This window comes from Coptis chinensis, chromosome 2 (genome assembly GCF_015680905.1).
Source record: "Coptis chinensis isolate HL-2020 chromosome 2, ASM1568090v1, whole genome shotgun sequence".
Taxonomy (NCBI): domain Eukaryota; kingdom Viridiplantae; phylum Streptophyta; class Magnoliopsida; order Ranunculales; family Ranunculaceae; genus Coptis; species Coptis chinensis.
This window is the reverse complement of record NC_141457.1, coordinates 85307728-85331877: the sequence shown is the minus strand read 5'-3', so window position 1 is coordinate 85331877 and position 24150 is coordinate 85307728. Positions and strand designations below refer to the sequence as shown.

The following is a 24150-nucleotide window of genomic DNA, read 5'->3' as shown; positions in this document are numbered from 1 at the left end:
GGTATACAAATCAGAGAAGTCGAAGAAAATTCTACACAAGTTATAGAAGTCGCAGAGGAAGTGAATGAAACTCTCATGGCTTGTCCCTTAGGACCGATTATAAATGATAATGGGGGCAGCACTCGGAGGAGGTATTCTGAAGATATCATGCTGAATGCAAATGATGGAAACAACGTCACTGGCTCTCAAATACCACTCTCTGGGAATGACGTGGAGGTCGAACCTGAGTTCCTGGCACCTGCAGTAGGGAGTTCCTCAGCCGCACATCCACCGGCCATGCAAGTTCGAACTCTAAATGATCTATTTGCCCAGGAGAACTTGCAAGGACCAATAGCCGAAATTCAGGTTCGAGAAGGTGTCACAGACGAATTCATAACCAATGAAGTGGAGTATGCCCACACTATGCCGGAACAAGAAATTGTCAATCACTCACCTGCTACTTCATCAACTGACCATGTGGTTCCTAGTCTAAGCCATCAATTAATGGGGGGTCATGTCTACAGGGTATCTCAAAGCAGAAATTATGGAGCCCATTTCGTAAGGAGGACTCTCCCCCAATCACAGTATGGACCAATGGCAACAGTTGGAGCAACCCACTCGGTACAAGCTCTCAACCATCTCTTTCATATTTTGTACAACTCACAGCATACTAGTGTTTATTATGAAAGTAGATCTGTAAATGTTAGATATGTTTATATACATGGACAAAGGGTGGAGGTGGCTGACCCAAATCAGCCCCCAAGGTCATCATGAGTACAATCATCGCGTGGAACTGTCGGGGGTGCCGGAAACCCTCGACGGTTAATCCATCTGCCTCGATTGGAAAAGAAAATCCCCGACATCCTTTTTCTCTCGAGACAAAACTTTCGGTATAAGTATGGCTAGTATTAATCTACAATTAGGATTTCCAAATATTTTTTCTGTTTCATCTTGTAATAAAGCGGGAGGTCTAGCCCTCCCGTGGAAAGACAACATAGACTTAAATATTTTTTACTCTTGTAAGCATATTATAAATGCTAGGATAAACACCGACTGAAATAAATCATGGGTGGTGTCGTTCTTTTATGGGAGCCCCTACGCCCCATTAAAGAAAGCCGTTGGAACAACATTCAGAATACCGTAAGGACGGGAGGAGACCCCCGGCTTATAATCGGAGACCGAATATCATTTTTGATCGAGCGAAAGCAAGGTGGTGAGCTCTTCGAGCTACAAAGATCGGAATTTGTCGCGGATTTTATTCAACAAGAAGGTCGATTGATCTTGGTTACTCGTAACTCGTTCACTTGGACTAATGGAAGGGAAGGTAGAGCAAACGTCAAGCAACGACTTGATCGTGGGCTAGCCAATACCGACCGGGTTTATTTTATTTCGAATTTAAGCTCTTCCACCTTCCCGCATTGAATCGACCACGCCCCCATTATGCTTCATCCGAACCCCAACACCAATAAGGCCCCCAAACCTTTCCGTTTTCAAGCTATGTGGATTAACCATGAATCCTATCTCCCCGATTAATCGGGCATGGGTTAACTTCGAGTCTAGAAACAAAATCTTTGAGGTTAAAGATAAGTTACATAACACTAAGACTGTCTTAAAAGAGTGGAATAAAAATGTGTTTGGTGGCGTTAGAAAAACATCGCCGATACTACCAAAGCCATTGATAACATCCAAGTTAAGAGCCCCAATGCCCAAAAAATGGTAGGGAGGAATCTTTTTAAAAGAAAGATTGGATAATCTTTTAAAACATGAAGAGATGATTTGGAAACAAAAGTCCGTGGACAAGTGGATCCCTCGCTGCACGGGATTTTAACACAAAGTTTTTTCATCGACCACCATTTGCGGGAGAAAAAGAAATAGGATCGATTGGTTAAAACATGAGGGTCGTTGGTTATCCCACAGGAGGGATATAAGTAGGTGTCTTGTCAACCACTTCTCATCCCTCATGGCTGATGACATTCCCCGACCGGTGGGCATCCCTCCGGATCTCATCAACACTATTATCGATGGTTCGATAACGCTTTGGCTTGACTGCTATCCCTTCTCAAGACGAGATAAAAAATGCCCTCTTCGCTATTGGTCCGCTTAAAGCCCCTGGCCCTGACGGATTCCCGAGTCTTTTTTATCATAATGCCTGGAATACGGTTAGCTCGTCAGTCGTTAGGATGGTTTCTCTTTTCTTTGCTGAGGTTCATAGTCTCGAGCATATTAACCACACTAATATTGTGCTCATCCCTAAAGTCCCGAACCCCATCACCCCTCAAGATTTCCGCCCTATTAGCCTTTGCAATGTGTCGTACAAGATCATATCCAAGATTCTCCAATAATAGATTGAAACCTATCTTTGGAAAAAATCATCTCGCCTATGCAGAGTGCCTTTGTTCAACAAAGACAAATCACCGACAACATTGTCATAGCTCATGAGATTCTCCACTCTATTCAGACCAAAAAACGTAAGCATGGCTTAATGGCTATCAAGCTTGACATGTCTAAAGCTTTTGATAGAGTGAACTGGGGTACGGTCATTTCCATGCTTGGCCTTCTTGGGTTTAATGACCATTGGTGCACCATGATATACCAGTGTATCTCGTCTGTTAACTTTTCCATCCTCCTAAATGGTTCGCCTGAAGGATTCTTCAAATCCAAACGTGGTCTAAGGCAGGGAGATCCTTTATTACCCATGTTATTTATCATTTGTATGGAGATTTTATCTCGGCTTCTACAGCGTAAAGAAACAAATGGTAAAATACATGGGGCGAAGATCTCGAGGCAGGGCCCGGTCATCAGCCACCTGCTTTTTGCGGATGATGTTTTCTTATTCTGTAGAGCCACGATTTCGGATGCTCTAGAGATTGTGGACACTCTAAAGCTTTTTCTTCCATCAATTTGGACGTGACTATCAACTATGATAAATCTGGAGTTCCGTTCAAGAACATCTCCCTTACAAGTTCAAAAAGATCATTCGCAAAATTCTGAAGATCAAGGGCATTGGGATTAAAGACTCGTACCTAGGAGCACCCGTTTTTCTTGGCCAACCTAAAACTCAGCTATTCGATCATCTCATTAACCGTTTGACCTCGCGGGTTAACGGTTGGAAGAATAAACTCCTTAGCCAAGCGGCGAACTGTCCTCATTAAATCTGTCACGTCGGCGATCCCAGTTTACCGGATGTCTTGTTTCAAACTGCCTAAAAAGATTACCAACAAGATGAATGAAATCCAACGCGATTTCTGGTGGGGGAAAAAAGATAATGGAAAGAAGATCCTTTATCTCAAATCTTGGGATTCTATCTGTTTACCTAAAAGAATGGGAGGGCTAGGCATAAGAGATTTTAGTACTGCTAATGAGGCCTGCTTGGGTAAACTAGCTTGGAGACTGTTGAGTAATCCCCCTGAGCTGTGGGGACAAGTTCTTAAAAATAAGTATTTTCCTCACTCTAAAGGCTCACAACCACCACTCTTGAAAAAAGGCTCATCCTGGCTTTGGAAAAGTTGCCATGCTAGTATCTCTTCTATCATGAATAATGCCGTTTGGGATATCGGTGATGGGTCGAACATTAACATTTGGACGGAACCTTGGGTTCCTAAAGATGGGGGTAGTACATTTTTTGGCCCTAGGCCTAGGATGGCGCCTGAGAGTGTCTCTGAACTCTTTCTGCCGAACACAAAGTCCTGGAACATCCATCTGCTTGAAACTCTTTTTCCTGCCTTTATCATCCAGTATATCATGAATGTCTATGTCAAAGACGATGCTACTAATGCATCTTTGTTTTGGGGTACAAAAAATGGGTCTTTTAGTATTAAATCCTTCTACGAGCACCTCGGTCATGCCAAGTGAGCAAAACCCATTGTGGATATGCCAAGTTTTTTCTCCAAATTTGGAAATCAAATGGGAATTCGAGGATCGAAGAGCTTTTAAACTTGGAAAAGCATCCATGATATTGTCCCGACTAGAGAGCGTCTCAATCGTTATCTTTCGATCAAAGATCAGCGATGTGTGTTCTCAGAACTACGGTCGAAACCTTACACCATCTGCTCATGGATTGCCCATTCACTAGGGCGGTCCGGTTTTCGCGACTAGATGGCGTTTGGGGCTAGATTCTTACAAACGCGTTTAGCTATTAAAGATTTTGTTGGCCTCTGGTTTAAAACCACCCCCTGGTTGGCCTGTGGAGGTAGAGGAGTGGAAATTAACATGCCTCAGATACCCTCTTGGACCATTTGGAAAGAAAGATGTGCCCACATTTTCACGGGAAAAACTATTTCTTTACCTATTGATATAGCCAAGACAAGAAACCACCTCACTTCTCAACACCTAGGGAAACATCATAAAAAGCTAACACAACCAAAGACAACCGTCCACCCATTTACCTATAACCAAAACTTGGCTTGCTCCACCATCATCCTTTGTCAAGATTAATATGGATATAGCTTTTTATTCGGAAATTAAACCTGTTGGTATTGGTTATGTTATGCGAGATGACAATGGAATTTTCTTAGCAAAGCAGTACCGCGTGAGCATGTGGAAGAAACGCCGAAGAGGGAGAGAGCCGAGGGCTCAAATGCGCCATCCAATGGGCGTATGTTTTAGGCTACAACAAGATTATCATTAAAACGGATTGCAAAACAGTAGCTGACTTTTGGAATCACCAGGCTACTAACATCGGGAGGATAGCCGCTAATATAATTATAGATGCACAGTACTACATCTCCTCTTTTGATTCCCTAAGTGTAACACATGTAGATAGATCATGTAATAAGGTCGCCCATCTGTTAGCGACTAGTGCTCATCATCTCAGAGACTGTTTTTGGGAGATGGAAGCACCCACTTGGTTACTAGGACTATTGCTGGAAGAACTTATAACATGTAATATTCAGGTGCCTGACGCACTTTAGTGCATATTTATATATATATATAATGTGGTTTAACCAAAAAAAAAAAAATATCAATATCATTGTCAGTTTGCAACACACAAGGCGATGAACAAAATTGCTCATTTGCTCCCCTATAAACATGCCTTCAATTTTACAGTTTAACTATACGTCCTTTCCAACTGCTTAAAAAGTCACAGGGCCCATTGAGCTAGGAAAAAGGTAAACAGTGAGAGAAATTTAAAGCTGATGAGATAACCATTTTCATCCATATTTCATCTATCACCTTTTTTGTTTAATTAATCTTTTTCCCTTGTACATTTTATGATGAAGGTCGTCAATCCATCCCACTCACGAGTTCACTATGCTGGCCAAGTGAGTAGCGAGTGACCTTGGTGGGAAGAACAGGGGAAATCACTCCCTTCCTCCTCTCTCAGATACCGCTCTACCTGGTCTACTGTATTAAGAATAGTAGGTGCACCCCCATTCATTTTTTTTTTATTTTTTTTTGGTAAAGCACCCCCATTCTTAGAATTCACTATTTTGATCTGATGGTTTTGGTAGAACATCATAATACAACATAACACCACGCACGGGTAAGAAGAGCTGCTTACGATATCAGTGGATTTCTAGAAAAATTCAGCTCAAGTAACGTGATATCCAATTTTTTTACGACCACATATAATTTGCGAGTGTAGTGTATATTTTACTTTGGACTTCAACATTCCTGTGAATCTGTGACAAAGGGTTCATTAATTCATAACACTTGTTAATGGGGACCTTAATTGAGAGAAACTAACTTAAGTGTATTCTAACCCAACGATCTGGTGCGCCTATATTGCCTAAAATAGAATTTTTAGATTAGGTTTCGCGATCCTATCTTCTACTCATTTCATTTTTCCTATTCTGGGTAGCTTCCGACCAACTGAGAAGAAGATTTTTGATAGCTTTCTGTCTCTCTTTTTGATATGTCATCATCTTCCGATTCTCACCCCTCTATTTCCCCCCTCCACCCTTCCTGTGGAGTTCACTGTTCCAGAACTTAAACTCAACTTCTACAGCTATCACGTCTCTAAATAGCTATTCACCCATCATAGAAGATAGCGTTGCAGTTGTCCTGCAAGATCTAATTGATGAAGGTATCAATAAATGGAAAGATACATTAGTAGGGTATTTCTTAGATAAGAGAATGGGATTTCCTTTTGTTAAGAATACTCTGGAAAGAACCTGGAAGATCAAAGGTTCTATGGAGATAACAACGGACAAAGATTTGTTTTTCATAAGATTTTCTATGATTGACGACAAGCAGATGGTGCTGGAAGGTGGTCCTATCTTCATTGCACGGAAGATATTTGTAGTTAGGTCTTGGTCACCAGAGATAGAAGGGCAAAAGAACAATATAAACAACGTACCAATATGGGCAAAAATATTCAAAGTCCCAAAAGAACTCTGGACAAAGAATGGTCTCTCATACTTGGCTAGCTTGATCGGTGAGCCACTCTGTATGGACGGAGCAACTTCGGAGAAAAAAAGACTCGACTTTGCGAAGGTTTGCGTAACTATTCCCCTGTCTTTTGAATTTCCCAAATCGGTAAAACTCAAGCTCGGAGATAAATATGTGTATCTGGATGTGGAGTACCCATGGAAGCCACCCTCTTGTACCATATGTCGTTGGTTTGGGCATGCAACAACCAAATGCCCTGCTGCCCCACCTCAGGTCTGGGTTCCTAGGCCAAGAAATGGAAGAGTTCAAGAAAGGGCGGACCCATTTCTACGGTTATGAACTCGACAATTCCCCTGAAATCAAGCTGACTCGAACTCGACAGATCTCCCGAAAGTCTGCCGCTATAGTTGCTAGTCCTCCTGATGCAGATGCTGCTATAGTTGGGAGCTCTGCCATTCCTCCTGCCGCTATAGTTGCTAGTCCTCCTGATGCGGCTGCTGCTATAGTTGCGAGCTCTGTTAGAGGCAAGGAACTGAGGACAAGCCCAACAACTACTGTTGGAGCAGGAGATTTGGTAGCGAGAGAACATAATATACCTACTGTATTGGATCTACCAATACAAAGTCACCAGCATAGAGTTACTCCTCTTAACCAACTCCCAAATAGTAGAGAAATAAGCATGTATGAAAGGTTAGTTGTTGGAAATGAGGATGTAGATGACGATCTCTCAGAGAGTGAATCTGAGTTGTTTGGGGATACGTATATAGGGGATACACCGCTTGCATTGCCTAAGAGCACATCAAAGTATGCAACGCCTTCTGAAAATCAATGGACTACTGTGAAGCCAAAAAGAAGCAAAAGGATCAAAGAGCGTTAGGAGAAATTGAGCCTACACTTGCTATGATGAAGAAGGTTAAGTCGTTAACCAAAAACAAAAAGATGAGATATCTTGAGGACTACACAAAAGAGTTTTGGGATGACACATTAGGACTCATTTATGTGTGTTGTGCTTGTGAAGGTTTCTTTTGTAGCTATGAGAAAGCGCAGACTCATTTTAGGAAAGATCATCCTAAGATTGTTAAGGATATCATGACTAGGAAGTAGGATTCCTAACTCTACTTTCTTAGTGTACGATTGTAGCATGTCTAGTGATCTCAGGTATGTTAGGCTTATAGTCCGCAATGATTTTTTAGTCTTTTGTGCCTCCTTTTAAGGATCTAACTCTTAGGGAGGTTTGTAAGGTTTACCCTTTGCAATAAAAACCGGTGGGGTCTGCCTTAACCCCATAACTTTTTCAAAAAAAAAAAAAAAAAAATCATAACACTTGGAGAATTTCCTCCTGGTTTTGAGATGACAAATGCTTGTGCTTAACATAAACATTAAAGAGCAAGCGCTCTACCAAGCTCCTATCCCACGTACACGGTACGTAGTATATAGGAACTATTTGTGCAGTTCCGAGAATCTTAAATATACCTTCACTCTGCTGGAGTATCATGTATATTGCTGCCATATGTGTCGGACGGACAATGGAGAACGGTTTGTTTCTTTAAGGCAAATGTGTATATGAAAATGAATCCGAACAATTTTATTCAAATGGAAAGCATATGTTTTCTTATTGTGTTGATACAAACACAATGACTTTATTACATCATAGAACTAGAGAAGTATATTGGTCTTAACAATTGACAAATTGGTAGTTAACAATCAGGTGACCCTGGGCAATGCCTCTTCCATTAGTGTCCAGCTGTCGGAACACTCCTTCCTCCAAATCAAGGCCTCCATTGCTGCACTGGTCTACAATCCTCACAGTTATCTGAGATCCTGTGTAAGTGTTTGTCACCTGCAAATCATTGTAATTGGAATATTATTATTACTATTAGTACGATTGTTGTGTATTTTTGTGCACTTTGTTTATAGATTGGGTATCTATCATTCTCATGATATTATCGATCAGTTTTATGTTACTGTTGAAGTACGACTAACGACTAGAGACGCTCAATATATAAATTAGGAGTCTATGTTGTTTCTTACCCTTAGGCACCTTCCACAAGATGCCTGACCACGTGGTCCGGCAGGGCCACAAAAGGCAGTCCATCCATACTGTTGACGCCATGCGAGGGGTTTGTTGGCATCCCATGTTGCACAATAAGCACTGACCCTGTTCAAGTCCCATCCATTCTGTGCAGGATTGTACACATGATACGTTGAACGCACATTGGTAGCACTCTCACCGCCATCGCCAGCACCTCTACAGTTACTTTGACAATTGTTAGAAGGCAGACAATGGTCATCACTTGTCCCACACCATCCCCATTGGCTGCAGCAAATGTTGCCTGGACAAGTGCGCCCGCCGGCTTGCCGACCACAATTCTGGGCACTTGCAACGCCAATGAGACATACTAAGAATACAACGTAAAGATTTGTGTTTGCCATAATTTGCTGTGGGAAATAAGTTCAATAGAGGTTCTATTTATAGTTGAGGGTTCTGCATCATTGTTGATAAAAATATATTCTAACAGATGGGTAGATGACCACGCAATCTGTCTCTTTTTTTTTACTTTGACATTTCTGCTTATGTGAGATAAGCTTAGGCAGAGAAACTGATTCAAGTTTGCACAGAAAGGTATGCCTTCATGGAACATGTTTCCTAATGTCCTGGGTAAAGTCATAACTGGCGTCTTTGCTGTTTGTCTTTGATTTGAATTGATTCAAGCTGAACATATCACAAGAGAATATGGAAGTATGTATATAGTATTGTGCTGAGATGTTCTTATCAGGAGAATACATCTCATGTTTCTTTTGCAGAATCCAAGTAGGTGACATTGTTGACAATTTCGGATTCCATGTTGTTCCAATGCCATGTGACATCCTCTTGATCCCACGTATTGAAATCTTGAGCCTTCGAATCAGTAGGTTTGGTCGACGTCAAAATTTTTAAGGTTATTTTGATTTGCCCCCCATTTGAAAACGGCATTAGACATGCCCCCAAATTTAGGGAAATTAGACTTGCCCCTGACTAACTCACCGTCATAGTTAACTGTCATTGACCGTCATCTCGTGGTCAAGACAGAAATGTCTTAAATACCCTTTTTAATTCTCCTGAATTTGGGAGGGGGGCAATTCAAGACACATTTTCATGTTTGAGAAAAAAAGAGACACATGTCGACATCTCGTCCTATCTAATCTAACGGTCACAAACATTTAATAGAGGGGGTGTAGGTAGCAAGAAAAATAATTACCCCGGTTATATGTGTTATTAGACATGCCCCCAAATTGCAATTACAATTGAATAATCTCCATTAATTAACTCAATATTTAGGGCTTAATTACCAATGAGTGATGTGAGTCGTTGGATGTGAGTAATAAGATTTGACACGTGTCATATATATCACTGTTATATGTGTTATTAGATATGCCCCCCAAATCGCCATTACAATTGAATAATCTCCATTAATAAACTCAAGGTTTAGGGCTTAATTACCAATGAGTGATGTGAGTCGTTGGATGTGGGTAATTAGATTTTGACACGTGTCATGTACATTTTCTAGTTTAAAAATGTTACTTTGGGTTATTTTGACTTGCCCCCCATTTGAAAATGGAATTAGACTTGCCCCTCGGAGAATTAAAAAGGGTATTTAAGACATTTCAACTGCTTTGACTACGAAATGACGGTCAATGATAGTTGACTATGACAGTGAGTTAATCTGGGGGCAAATCTAATTTCTCTGAATTTGGGGGGCAAGTCTAATGCCGTTTTCAAATGGGGGCAAGTCAAAATAACCCAAAATTTTAAGGGTTAACTAGTACAAGGAGTAACTCTCAATGACAAAAATGTCGAAAAATGTCGAAAAAGTAACTCTCAATGACACCTTTTTATTTTTGTAACTCTCATGGACCGGATAGATGAAAGGTCAAGTATGCCCTTGACGCGAAATAAAAAACTGATCGGGTAGATAAAATGTCAAGTATACCCCTGACGCGAAATAATTAACGGCCCGGCCTAGATGAAATGACCTGGTATATTTAGTATGAACATTCAATGTTCATAGTGAACATGAACATTCAATGTTTGGGTATGAACATTCAATGTTCACAGTCCTTGGGTATGAATATTGATTGGGTATGAACATTCGATGTTCATAGTCTTTGGATATGAACATTCAATGTTCATAGTCCTTGGGTATGAACATTGATTGAGTATGAACATTGATTGGGTATGAACATTCAATGTTCATACATCAATATATTGTATAAGGTACATTCACATATTTGGATATGAACAATCATTGTTTATACACCAGCAGAAGGTATGAACACTCATTGTTCATAGTAAAATGACAGAAAGGGTAAAATTGGAAAATATTTATTTTAAATCCTGGCCATTTGTCCTTGAGGGTTATTTTCACGAAAGGGTATAACTGGCATTTAAAAAAAATAAAATGGCCGGGCCAACTTATTTTGTCCTTGAGGGTTACTAAATTTGAAATCGTTGGTCCGTGAGTTACTAATTGTTAGAATTTGTCCTTGTGAGTTACTCACCAAAAATTGTGTCCTCTAGACTTCATTTTCTCCAAAATTGGGTGTTAGGCCCAATTTCTTGTAACTAGTATTGCCCCCTACTAGATCAGCCAATTAGGATTTCAGGTTGACCGTGTTTTTTTTGTGTGTACTTAGGAGGGAGACTCTAATTTCCCTATCTAGTTGGGGGAAATCCTAATTGGCTCATCTAGTAGGGGGTAATACTAAAAAATCCAAATTTTAACTTTCCACGAGCTTAGCTTCAACAACCTTTTTCCACTAGAGATAATTTGGCCCCTTCAACTTAATTGAAGTCATAGATCTATAGAACAATGTGTCCCTATTTTCTGATTTGTTCTCCATTGCAACAGTGGAAGAAAAAAGAAAGTATATTGAATAAAGAGGACGTCTAGGGTGCATCACGATGTACGTGTGCGTAGGACATCTAGCCGTTCACAGTACTTCTGTCTTGCAATACACACGAACTCCCTGCCTATATGAGTGGCCCAAAGGCTTGCATATGGGTATACCCTGCGCACACTAGATTTTCGCTTGAATAAAATATAGGATGCAAAGGAAGGATAGAGATACGAGATAAAACCGAGACGAGCGAGATTTACTTTGTTCTTGGTTGTCAAATCTAGAGTTCAATTATACTTTTGCTGACGTCTCTTCTTCCAAAATAAATTAGAACTCAAGGTCAAAGGTCTTGGACACTTGGCAATGGATTCACAAGAGAATTGTGGTGATTAAACGCCGGATGCGGAAATATGTCGATGTGTATAAGTTCGAGCCTGAAAGAAAGATCGCACACAATTGAGGAACTAAAGACACGTAGCTTTCTTTTTACGTTTTTCAAAATTCGGAAATGCCTACTTGAATGAGTTGGATCTAATAGTCAATATGATGGCAAATACATGTGTTATCTTCTAGAAATCATATGCAAAGCCAAATTAGTCAATTGGCGCAATCCAAAAACTTTTTATGCTCCCTAAGCAGATATCAACTTAGGTGTCCCGTAGGCATGTATTACTTGAGGTCTTGGGCTAGTCTTTCATAAAATTAAAGAAACAAAAAAGAAGAAATCGGATTTGGAAAAAATTAATGTGTACTCTAAAAATCACACACAAGGCAAAAGTACTTAATTCAATAACTTAGCTTAAGAAGCCAAATCAAACCAACCACGACACAAAATAACATGTGTTCTAGCTTGCTACAACCTGATTGGGACCACTCTGATCAAATCTTGTAAGGGCATCTCCAATGGGAGTGCAAAATTACACCTCTACATAGGCTCTATCCAGGTGCCATTAGGATTTTACAACTCCAATTGCATACTATTGTATAACTCACTAATGACTTCGAAACGAGGAGTTTTCACAAAAAGGTATAAACTTTGTAGGGTTAAGTAAAAAAAGCCCATAGAACTACAGATACACCATGCGCCTAACGACTCAATTGATTTTGTTTTGGTTTTTGTCTCTTTTTTGTCTTCCACATGGATCTTTCAAACTCCAACGAATCCATTCGTAACATTATCAACTTATGAAAGAAGATAAACAATACCTGTAAACTCCCTCGTTAACACGATTAAAATTAATACTGCTCTAAAATTAAATAACCCAACTTTCCAATTTCAAAACTCTTTGTCTCCTCATAACTATCCATGCATCTACCCATTTTCAGTTTTAGAGTTTTAGCAAGGAGAAACTTTCACAGACTAGGAAAAAGAAAATGTTTGTACATTTTCTCCCCTATTTCTTCCCCTCTCTACTCACTATGGATTTGAATCTAATTTAGTCAATTCTCACTTATGGAATTTCACTAAATTGTTTCAATTAGGGCACAAAGTTGACACCAATACCATTTGTAGGTATCGTTTCTCACTACAAAATTTTGAGCAATATGCACCAACACATATTTGTTTGGTATTTGTTATACCAAATCTAAAACGGTTGTCTTAAACAATCATATGAATAAGTTATGAAATCTAATTTAGTCATTTCTTTTCAATTATAGGAACTTAATCATCAATAATTACATTGGGCAAGGGTGTGGAAGTCACAAATTGTTGACAAAGCTAAAGTGAGTTTATTTTTGATATCAGTATTTTATGCTTTGGCTATTTTTGTGTAGTTTTAAATAGATGCATCAAATACATAAATATCATCTTATTGTTTTCGATCTGTTAATTTTGATTTTGATTTTTGATTTTTGATTTTTGATTTTTGACTTTTGACTTTTGACTTTTGACTTCTAATTTTTGATTTTTGATTTTTGATTTTTGATTTTTTTTTTGATTTTTTTTTTTTTTTTTTTGATTTTTTTATTGTGGTTCTTAGATGGTTCAGACAGTGTAGATGTTTGTTAGTTTACTAGACAATGACCTGATGATTTGTGTGATAGGGAATGGCTGCACTTTTCTTGGGATAAGAGTTGCCTACGTATCAAGTTTCTTGGTGTAAACTTGAATCAAGTCTTACATAGTTAATCTCTCTCTACTTATAGATGTTTGAGGTGACTTTCCATATTTGCTTCAGGCCGTTATGAAGTTTAGATCCACATTGTGTGCTATCCTGATGATCCGCCATTATTCTGATGTTACAAAGTTAATGTGTCTTTGATTGTTTGCGTTGACTGAGCTCTAGGATTGCACTAGTTGATTTGCTTCCCTAAATGGATGTAACTGATGCTGGGGACGACCTGGGTGTTGGGCCGTTGGCAAGCTGTGATGGATTGGTTCGAGTTGATGGGGTACGACCTGATGTGTGGACACGTGTACTATAGTGTAGAACGGAGAGTACTTACACAACCCCTTTTATTTTATTCGTTCTTTGGACAGCTGTGTTGTGAAAAAGGACGGTTAAAATAAAACTTTAAAACACGTGTCAGACAGCTGGTTGTTTTAATTGGGTTTTGAAAAATGTGCGGGAACTGTTGGGTTGGATTCGTGGACCCAAAATTGCGGTGGTTTTGTGGGCAAGTTATGATTGTGCTATCTTGGAAAACTGAATCGTTTTGTTTATTTTCGAGGCTTGTGTGTTTGAAGGGTTTTGTGTTGGTTGGCTTTTCATTTCCATTCTATCATCAGAAGTAAAGAAAGAAAACGGAGAGAAAGAGAAAAATAAGCAGAGAGAAAAGAAAAATGCCAAGCTCACGTCTTTCTAATTTCAGTTTGATAAAAAGTTTGATCTTTTGTTTATTTTTGCACTCGAAATGTCTGTTACCAGTGATAGTTTAAGTGGTTAAGTTGAGATAGATGAGTGGAGAGAGAGAACAGTAAGTGCTGAAGAAGTTGAAGATAGGGTTTGTAGTGGTGAATCGTTTTCATCGTCTTCATCGTTGGAGACGATGGCTGATGATGCGAGGAGGCCTAGGTCGGAGGATTGTTATGCTTCTTTGAGAGAGGAGTTTGGTTGGGTGGAGGCCGACCTAGCCATGTACGACCTGAGTGGGGAAAGAAACTTGTATAGTAGTGACTACGTTCCTTGGGGTGGAAGAGTAGTAGTTTGTTATGGTCAATTGAAGGCTGGGATGAGGTTGCCTTTTTCCCGTCTTACTGTGGAGGTATTGAATTTTTTTGGGAAATGCCCCTTGTCAGTTTGTAGGGAACAGTTGGAGGATTTTTCATGTGTTGGATTTGTTGAATGAGAGGGGCTATAACATCTGCTTATCAGATGTGTTGGAGCATTTCACTGTAAAGATGTCGGTTGCTCTAAACTTCAGTTTTCAGGTCGGGAAGGGGAAGTCTCCTGTTATTGTGGGAGTGAGTAATGAAGATTGGGGGCGTAGGCCGTTCTTGGTTGTGGGTAGATATTGTCCTTCTCGTTGGGAGTTGAACACTCGTGTTGTACAGTTGGAGGGTAGGTCGTTTGTTCTAGGTTGTATTGTGTGTATGTTATATTATACTTTGGATGTTATGACTTATTTGTTTTGTTTGTGCAGAGGTTCATATTCGTGGTCGTACTGAGACCGGTGCTATAGAAAGGTTTGCTTGTTTGAGCTTGGAGGAGAAACAAACTTTGTTGGGGGAGGTTGCGCATTATTTTAAGAGGCGTGGAGGAGAGAAAATCAACCGTAGAAAACTAGAGCAAAAGAAGAGGGCTCGCAAGGTTGTTGTTGATATCTCTGATTCTAGCTCAGATCCTACAATGGAGAGGGAGAGCCAAAGGAAGGCACCTGTTTCTAGAGCAAGAATGGCTGGAGGGCCTGTTGATAGCCGTTCTGCTTCAATGAGGACGACTTGAGGAGCCGCTGGAAGTCGTTCTGCATCCAAATGCTCTGAGAGGGTGATGGTGAACGTTCTGCATCCAAACGTTCTGAGGTGGGTTGTGGAAGTGCTGGTGGTAATGCTGGTGGAAATGCTGGTGGAAGTGCTGGTGGAAGTGGTGATGCTCCCACTTCGTTCCGAAGGCCTAATTTGAAGAGGCGCTCCGAAGTGGTTGAGACGGAGGGGGGTAAAGAGGTCCCGTACTGAGTCTGAAGAACGACCTGGTGCTTATGAAGGTCGTACTTCTTTAGGTCAGGTACCTTTGAAGAAGATGAACTTGAGTGATTTGGCTCTTGATGCTGAGGTGGATGAGGCCCATAGTAAGAAGAAAGCTGGGGAGGCTGAGCCAGCTGCCCAAAAATGTTAGTGGTCGGGGAGTACAGCCCCAGGTGACAAGAGTGGAGATGACGTTCTGAGTAGGCTTGTCATGTATGAGGACCCTGCGAGTGGGCTGAGAAAGTTTGTGAAGAATGGGGACTGTAGTTTTAAGTCCTCATTGGTGGCTGGAGGGTTGCTGGAGAGCATTGTTCTTGATGGAGATAGGCATAAGTTGGATTATGGGAAAGGTTTGGATGCACACCTGAAAGAGATGGATTGGTCGCTTTGCTTTGTGAGTGCTCTACTGATCTGAGCTTGTTTTCTTTATGCTTTGTAAGTATTGCTGATCTAACTTATTTTGTTGTTTGTTAGGTTCTGGCCATGTACAAGAAGTTGAGGGATATGACAACCATCTCTGACCTGTACAAAAAGGAGCTGGATGCCACCAAGGAGGCCTATGACAAGCTGGTGGTTGTGCAACAGGTGGAGAGGGCTGAGGGCTCAGGTGCACGATCTGGCTGGGAATGTGGCCTTATTACAATCTGCTCTTGATGCTTCAAAGCTAGAGACTAAGCACTGGGCTGGTGAGTGCAAAAAGGCATTGGATTATTGCTAGAAAAGCTCAGGCTGAGTATAACGACCTGGTTGATTTGGTAGAGAGTGGGGTTGAGTACGTTCTGATAGATGATTATATGGAGCTGGATCGTAAGTACAACGCCTTGAAAAGATCTGTCGAAAGTGGGGCTGCAGTGGTAACTGATGAAAGTATCGCTGCAGATGCTAGTAGACGATCTGATCTGCCCTCCGACCTAGGTGTTGTTCCAGTTGCTTCTCCTGATGATGTTGTCATAGATGTGTTGAAAGTGGTTGATGATCCGGCTAGCAGCTCTGCTGTTGTAAAGGGTTGCAAGTTGGATCCTTTGAATGTAGAGCAAGTTTCCTGTGTTGTGTAGTATTGAGCTTCTCTGGTTTGAGTTTTTTTTTTCTTTGAATAATATTTAAACATTTGTATTTTTGCTACTGATAAACTATATTTTTGATGATGGGGATACTGAGGTCGGTTTTTCGGGATAATCTGGGGCCTCTAGTATTTATCCAAATTTGTATTTAAGTAGCAATATTTAAATTACTTACTTGTTGAGATTGTGCTTGCTGTTTGCATGCATATGATTGCTTTTGTTGTTTTTGATTTGTTGTATGACGACCTGTGTTCAAAATTGATGAATTATTGGACTTTGATAGGTTGTCTGGTTGTAACAGGTCATAGAGCATTCGTGTATGACCTGATATATTTGCGTAGTTGACACCTATGCTTTCTCATGCCCTTAGGTGTATGTGCTGAGTCGTTCCTTCTTGGGGGAACTTCTTATTGATATAATTAGCCTTTGAACGACCATTATAGTTGAGTCTAACTTAAACCATGTCGAGGTCGTAAGCTGGCTTGGGGTCCTTTTGAAGGACCCCTAGATTGTATTTGTCTGATAATTGGCCTTTGAGTGGCCATTATAGTTGAATCATACTTAACCCTGGCATTGGTGTTAAGTTGATTTAGGGTCCTTTTGGGGGACCTTAGGTTGAATTGATTGATAATTTACCACTGCGTGGTTGTTGTAGTTGAGTTGTTCTTGACTTCGCTTTTGATGTACGACCTAATATTGTGATGTCCGAGGTCGGGTTGCGTAGTGCAAGATGCCTAGTACTCATGTAAAGTAAAAGATTACTTCTGTACTCGAAATGTTGATGAAAATTTATTCATAGCGACTGATATATTTGAAAAAAAAAACTTATTGATAAAATCGCTTGAGGAGAGTTGTATTCCAAGGTCGGGGAAGCATATCACCGAGCTGAGTTTTGATCCAGTATGTGCTATTTCCAACGACTTTGTCAACAATGTAAGGGCCTTCCCATGTTGGGTCGAGCTTGGCAGGAGCGAGTGTCTTTTTGAGAATTAGGTTGCCAGCTTGAAAAGATCTTGGGACGACCTTCTTGTTGTTGGATTGTTTGGTGGTACCGAGTTAGGGATATTGCAACTGTTTCCCTTCGTTCTTCTAGGAGATCGACCTCTTTTGCCAAGATGATATCGTTTTCTCCTGATTTGACGATGTCAGAACGTGTGGTTGTGATTGTGAGTTCTAATGGTATGACTGCTTCTGTTCCGAAGCAAAGTGTGAAAGGAGATTCATTGGTACTGGCTCTGGATGTTGTTCTGTATGCCCACAGAATGTTCTCGAGTTGTTCCAACCATTGGCTTTTCTTGCTTTCCAACTTTTTTTTGGAGATTTTCCTTGATTGCTTTGTTGGTAGCTTCTGCTTGGCCATTGCTTTGTGCATATCTAGGTGTAGAAAATGCTTGAATGATGCTCCATTTTTGTAGAAATGTCTTGACTTGCGAGCCAGCAAATTAAGTTCCGTTGTCCATAACAAGGGTGTGGGGGAGACCAAATCTTGTGATGATATTGGTCCATATGAAGCTGATGACGTGGACTTCTTTGACTTGAACTAAATGGATTGCTTCTACCCATTTGGTGAAGTAATTTGTGGCTACTAGGACGTATTTGAGTCCTATTTTCTTTTGTGGGATGAATGGTCCCATGATGTCTATCCCCCACATGTGGAAAGGCCAAGGGCTGGCTATGTTAACCAACTCTCGTGCTGGGGTTAGGTGGTTGTGGCCAAATGTTTGACATTAGTGGTATTTGAGAACGTACATTTTTGCTTCGATATGCATGCCTAGCCAGTAGTACCCTTGGGCTATTGTTTTATGTGCCAGGGATCTTGCTCCTGCATGGTTGCCACATTCACCTTTGTGAATTTCGTCGAAGATGAGTTGTCCTTCGCGTGGAGTGATACACCTGAGGTGGGGTCTGCCTGCGGATTTACAGAACAAGCGTTCGTTGATTACGGTGTATCTGGGAGCTCGAAATTGTATGGTGTGAGCATTCTTTGTCTCTGATGGGAGCTCGCCATGTAAGATGAACTTGACAAATGGGCCTATCCAAGATTGACTGATCTCTTCTTCGGATGAGGGCTAGAAATCTGTGAGGCTGTTGACGCTTTCTTGTTGGTAGGCGGGCCTCTCTAAAATGTCAATGTAAATTGTGTTGGGGCAAACCTTTTGTGTCTTTGAGGCTAAAATAGTTAGACTATCTGCATGTCTGTTATCTTCCCTGGGAATATGCTTTAATGAGAATGTTTTGAATGATCTGATGAGGTTACTGATGACCTGAGCGTACTTTGCAAGGTTTGCTCTATTCGTGACATATTCCTTGGTGATCTCCTTAACTATTAGCTGTGAGTCGCTGTAAGCTTTAAGCTTTGGGACTTGTAGCTGTTGTGCCATGCGGAGGCCTGTGATCAATGCTTCGAACTCTGCTTCGTTGTTGGACGTTGCGAAATCGATCTTAATTGATTTTTGTATCTTGGTGCCTTCTGGTGAAGTTAACACAGCCCCCAGTCCACTGCCATTGTTGTTGCACGCTCCATCTACATAGAGGTGCCATGTGTCTGGGGCTGCTGGTTGATGAAGTGAAGTGATGGGCTTGGGTTCCCAGTTGACGTCTTCGATGGGGCAATCCGTAAGGAAGTCAACAATGACCTGTCTTTTGCGAGACGTTCTGGGAACGAACTCGATGTGGTGCTCTCCAAGCTCTTCAGCCCATTTGGCCATTCGAGCCGTTTTGTTGTTGGAACTCAAAACTTGCTTGATGAGTACTATAACACCCCGTGTTTTACTAATACTTTTCCTATTACCAGAATAAAAATAATAATATGTAAAACAAAAATATAGGATAAACTTTTGTTAAGGATAGGAAACCCCGTGGGTTGGGAGATAAACCTTTCTTCCTTGTTTTTAGGGGAGTTAGAAAACAAAAATGAGTACACACGGAGTTTTTGAAAACAGAGAGAGTTTTACTGAGAGAGGAAAAGAAAGTTTTTCTGGAAATCTATGGATAGCTAGCTGATAGTCGGAGCATATCACTGGTGAGTAGTTACATTTTTCTATTTCACGTGTATAAAGAAAAAGCTTTACTGTTCAATATTTATTTCAGCTCAGTATTTGTTTGTAGTTTATTCTGCGTCCTTGGTCGAATAGTAAAAAATGGTTCCCTGGTGCTGTATTGATTGATAGATTATTGAAACTCTAAATTATAGAACTGTTGGCACTTTGAAGTGACTGTTATGATGGCGCGAGCCCAAAAATCGTTAGGTCTATTGTTTTAGGTGTAGTTGATTACTTGTTTTGGTTGGTGGAGTGTTGTTTTGGTTGTTTTGGGTTGTATTGGGTTTGGTTGACTGAGGGTTAGTTGTAATGGGTGTGTTGGAGTACCTGAGAGTGATGTTGAAGCTTGAAGGAGCGTTAATGGAGTCAAAATGTGATTTTTGAAGTGTGAGAGAATTGAGTTTTTATGGTGTAGGAAGATGGGGTTTTTGTAGAGGGTGAAAACCGAATGGTTTGTTGGTGGTGGCAAAGCCGGTGGTGGGAGGCGCTGGTGAGGAAGGGGATGCGCTGGTGAGGAGGTGAGGAAGAAGAAGAAGAACCAGCGGTTCTGTTCTTTTGTTTGGGCTTTGGGTCCGAATCAAGGAGTTGTTTCTTTGGGCCGGTTTCTTATTTTGATTTGGACTTAAGTTTTAGACTTTGGGCCTTAGTCTTTGGGCTTTTGGATTAGATGAGTTTAAGACTGGTTGACTTCTGTTGACCTGGCTGGTTGACTACTGTTAACCAGAGTTGACTTTGACCAGTTGACCTAGTTTGACTTTTAACTCGGATTATGATTTGGTCTATTAGAATAGGTCTAGGGCTATTAGTGTGTTTGGCTTTAGGCTAAGACCTTTATATATATATACGTGTGTACATGTATTAACTACTATGTGATATTTCAGCCTTTTATGATATACGACGCTATGACACTTAGACATCGATATATTAATAACGCGTAAACAATAATACAAGAAACAAGATACTCCTCCTTTATCTGAAATAATATATACAATAAAGTTCAATAGTGTTCTCAATAATTTACCACACCCTTTTAGAATCTCTCCACGCCTCAAGTTTTGGAAATGAGATTTTATGACTAAAGATGTCATGTGATAGGTGGGTGGTTATTGAATGTGTCATAAATGGCCCGTTAACGTTATAACTGGGTATTCATTGAATGTGTCATGAATGACCCGGGTATTCATTGAATGTGGCGGGAACGGCCTGAGGTACATAAGTACTAAAAGGTGGGTGTATAAGAAAAGTAATTGATTAATTTATAAGAGAAATTAATTTGATTGTGCGAGTGTGCTTGGGTTTACATTTGAATACCTGTAGGATATCTACACATGTTATATAAAATTTCTAACTTTCGTTTGCAGGAGGGTAAGACTTAATAATATTTTGTGCAGGGACGCGGTCCTACCCTTATACAGAAGTGGATATCGGTAAGTTGTAATTCAATTAATTAGTTATTAAAATAAGTTATTATAACGAGTTAATATAATGAAAGTTTTGCTTGGGAATAAACTATGCCGGTTGAAATGATGGAACTACCTGTCTTCCAAGCTGAGAATGATTAAGTTATGATATATTTAAAGTGTTAGTTTGATAAGTAAAGACTAGAAATGTTTATATGTGGTTAGTCTACTCATACCAGCAAATTCCATTTTGCTGACCCATGTTTGCTTTGTTTTGGCAACGTGGGTGTGGTCTTGGGAACATAGGTGGAAGGTAGTGGAACCACAACGTTTGATTTGGATTTGTTTCAGGAGCAGTCCGGGAGTTTATTTTATTAGGTCTGATCTTTTTGGAAGTATGTAATAATGTAGTTTCATATTCATATGACATGAGAATACGATGTTGAAGATCTATTATTCTTAGAGTTTTATATTGATGTTTTATTGGGATGGAAGATAGTCTTTTAATAAAGTGATGGTTGAGAAATTTTGGAGATTATTGTTGTTAAGTTGATTCCTTATGATGTGGGTTTTCGATTTTGGCATGTGTTGTATCCACCCCGTCATGGCCTGGGTTTTTAGACAATTGAACATAGCGATGTTTGAGATATTTATATTTCAAATATTCACTTTGTAATTGTTTAAAAATTCGGGCTGTGACAGGTACATCGCTTATTACCTTAATGTTGTGGGCCTGAAAGTAAGGATGGAATTTCCGAGCTGAGTATAACAGAGACAACATTGTTTTCTCCATTGTCAAGTAATGTTTCTCTGCATCGGCCAATGTCTTGCTTGTGAAGTAGATAGGCTTTTCGATTCCCTTGTTTTCGCAAAAGAGGACCGAGCTGATTGCAAAGTCGGTAGTTGCAAGATAAAGTCCCAGCATTTCTCCTTCTTCTGGTTTGGACAGGATGGGCGGAGTTGATAAATAAGCTTTCAGGTCGTTGAAAGCTTTTTGGCATTCGTCTATCCATGTGAATGCTATGCCTTTTTTGAGTATTTGCAGAAATGGTCTGCACTTATCAGATGCCCGTAAGATGAATTTGTTGAGGGCTAAAACATTCCAGATAACTTGTGGATTTGTTGCTTTGTAGTTGGCTCTAGCATGTCAAGGAGAGCTCGTATCTATTATGGGTTTGCTTCAATGCGTCTTTGTGAAATGAGGTAACCTAAGAACTTCCCTGAGGCTACTCCGAATACGAACTTGGCTGGGTTAAGCTTCATCTTGTTTTTGCGTAACCTTTCAAAGGCTTCTTGTAGGTGAGAAATGTGATCGCCCGCCTTCTCGCTTTTAACAACCATGTTGTTTATGTAGACTTCCATGGTGTCGCCTAGCAAGTCTTTGAATATTTTGGTGAATAGTCTTTGGTAGGTCGCATCAGCGTTCTTCAAGCCAAATGGTAGGACGTTGTAACAGAACGTTCCTTGCTCAGTTATGAAGGACGTCTTTTCCTGATCTTCCTCTGCAAGCGGTATATGATTATATCCGCTGTATGCGTCCATAAATGATAAAAGCTCGTGATTGCAGGTTTGATCTACCAGTATGTCGATTCTTGGTAGGGGGAAGTTGTCCTTTAGGCAGTGCTTGTTGACGTTGGTGAAGTCTATGCAAAGTCGCACCTAACCATTCTTCTTTGGAACGGCTACAATGTTGCTAGCCAGGTTGGATACTCGACCTCTCTGATGAATCCCACATTTTTTAGCTTTTCTATCTCTTCTTTGATGGCCTTTTAAAATTTGAGTGCTAGTTTCCTAGGTCGTTGTTTGATAGGCTTAACAGTTGGATCTACATTTAACTTGTGGCACGCGACCTGAGGGTCGATTCCTGGCATATCAATATACGACCAAACAAAAACTTCTTTATTGAGAGATAGGAATTTGACAAGTTGCTCCTTGAGCTTGGGGTCTAAATCAGCCCCTACAAAAACAAACTTTGGGTCATCATCTGTGCCCATATTGACTTTTTCTCCTAGTTATATTTGAGCTTGTTTTCCTTTGAGTTTGTCTGCTACAGTTGCTGGAGGGCTGGATGCTTGAGGATCTTGCTTCTTTGGGACGTCTTTGTCTTCGACGACCTGAGGCTTGGGTAAGGTCGTTGTGCTGACATGATTGCATCGGTGAGCTTCTAGTTGGTTGCTTCTGAGCTCCATGATGCCTCAGGGTCTGAGGAACTGCAGGACTTGGTGCAATGTTGATGGAATTGCTTGGATCTTGTGAATCCATCTGTGTCTTAGGATGGCAGTATAGGATGACTTGACATCGATTACACTAAAGCGTGTTGAAGGTTTCACCATGTCCTCTCTTTCCCCAATGGAGACTGGTAGGATGACGTCTCCAATGGCATCAGTGCGGTTTCTATTAAACTCATAGAGTGGTGCATTTGATTCTATCATCACCGAGTCTGGTAGGTGCATGTCTTTGTAAGTTTGATAGAAAAGTATGTCGCACGAGCTACCTGGATCGATGAGGACTCTTTTGACTATCCACCCGTTAATTTTGACGTGCACTACCAGGGCATCATTGTGGGGTAGGCACACCTTGTCTAGATCCTCCTCAGTGAATGAAATTGTTGTTGTTGTTTGAGGGTTGGTGGGATTGATCACCTCAGCTTTGTGGGAGAGGTGATAGATTTCTTGAAGCGGTCCAACTCTTCGGCGCTTTTCCCGACCTGAGGTTTTGTCGTTGGAGGTGTATGTAATCATGTTGATTACTTTTTCCTCATCATGGTCGGAGGAGTGATGTCTCCTGTTATGCCTCGACCGACCTGGTGATTTAGATCGTTTGGCTGTTCGGCTCCTGCTTCTATTGTTAGCAGCTCGTTCATGGCTGCGGCTCCTGCTTCTGTGTCGCTTGGCATCCAGCTTATGCCTGAGGTCGTTGTCTGGCAGGAACTCCTTCAATCTGCCTTCCTCCACTAAGTCTTGGAGGTAGTGCTTGAGGCTCCAACATTCATTGGTGTCATGATGATGGAGCTTGTGAAAATGGCAGTATGGATGTTCAGGTATGGCGATCACTTTGTTGATGTTGGGTTTGAAGTATGGTGATGTATATATCTTCTTCAGGATTTAGCTGGGTGTCCTGGAGTAGTTGGAGAATTCCCATTTTATGTAAGAGGGCTTGTTGGAGCTGGAGCCTTGTTGTAATTGTTGGTGTTGCTATTGTTGCCTAAATAATGGTTGTTTTCTTTGGGACCTCGCTTGTCACTTACTGCGAGGACTTCTTTTTCTTTGCGCTGGGCAACTCATTCTTCATACTTGATGTATTTGTCAATTATATGGTACAGATCGTCTAAGCGT

The 24150-nt window shown here is 40.7% G+C and overlaps 1 protein-coding gene and 1 long non-coding RNA gene across 2 annotated transcripts; one reads left to right on the top strand and one right to left on the bottom strand.

Annotated features, from left to right (window-relative positions):
* The first annotated feature begins 4954 nt into the window (after positions 1–4954).
* Positions 4955–5399, top strand: LOC147518490 (uncharacterized). Its single transcript, XR_015211810.1, has 2 exons — positions 4955–5087; positions 5199–5399. It is a non-coding gene; the product is annotated as an uncharacterized LOC147518490 (long non-coding RNA).
* A 2470-nt stretch (positions 5400–7869) lies between these two features.
* LOC147518489 (pro-hevein-like) lies at positions 7870–9077 on the bottom strand. The gene is made up of 2 exons (XM_086590319.1): positions 8341–9077; positions 7870–8149 (listed from the first exon to the last, which is right to left on the bottom strand). Exons 1-2 carry the CDS (start codon positions 8740–8742, stop codon positions 7985–7987), a joined length of 567 nt encoding a protein of 188 aa, XP_086446445.1. The 5' UTR covers positions 8743–9077; the 3' UTR covers positions 7870–7984.
* Between the last annotated feature and the right edge of the window lie 15073 nt (positions 9078–24150).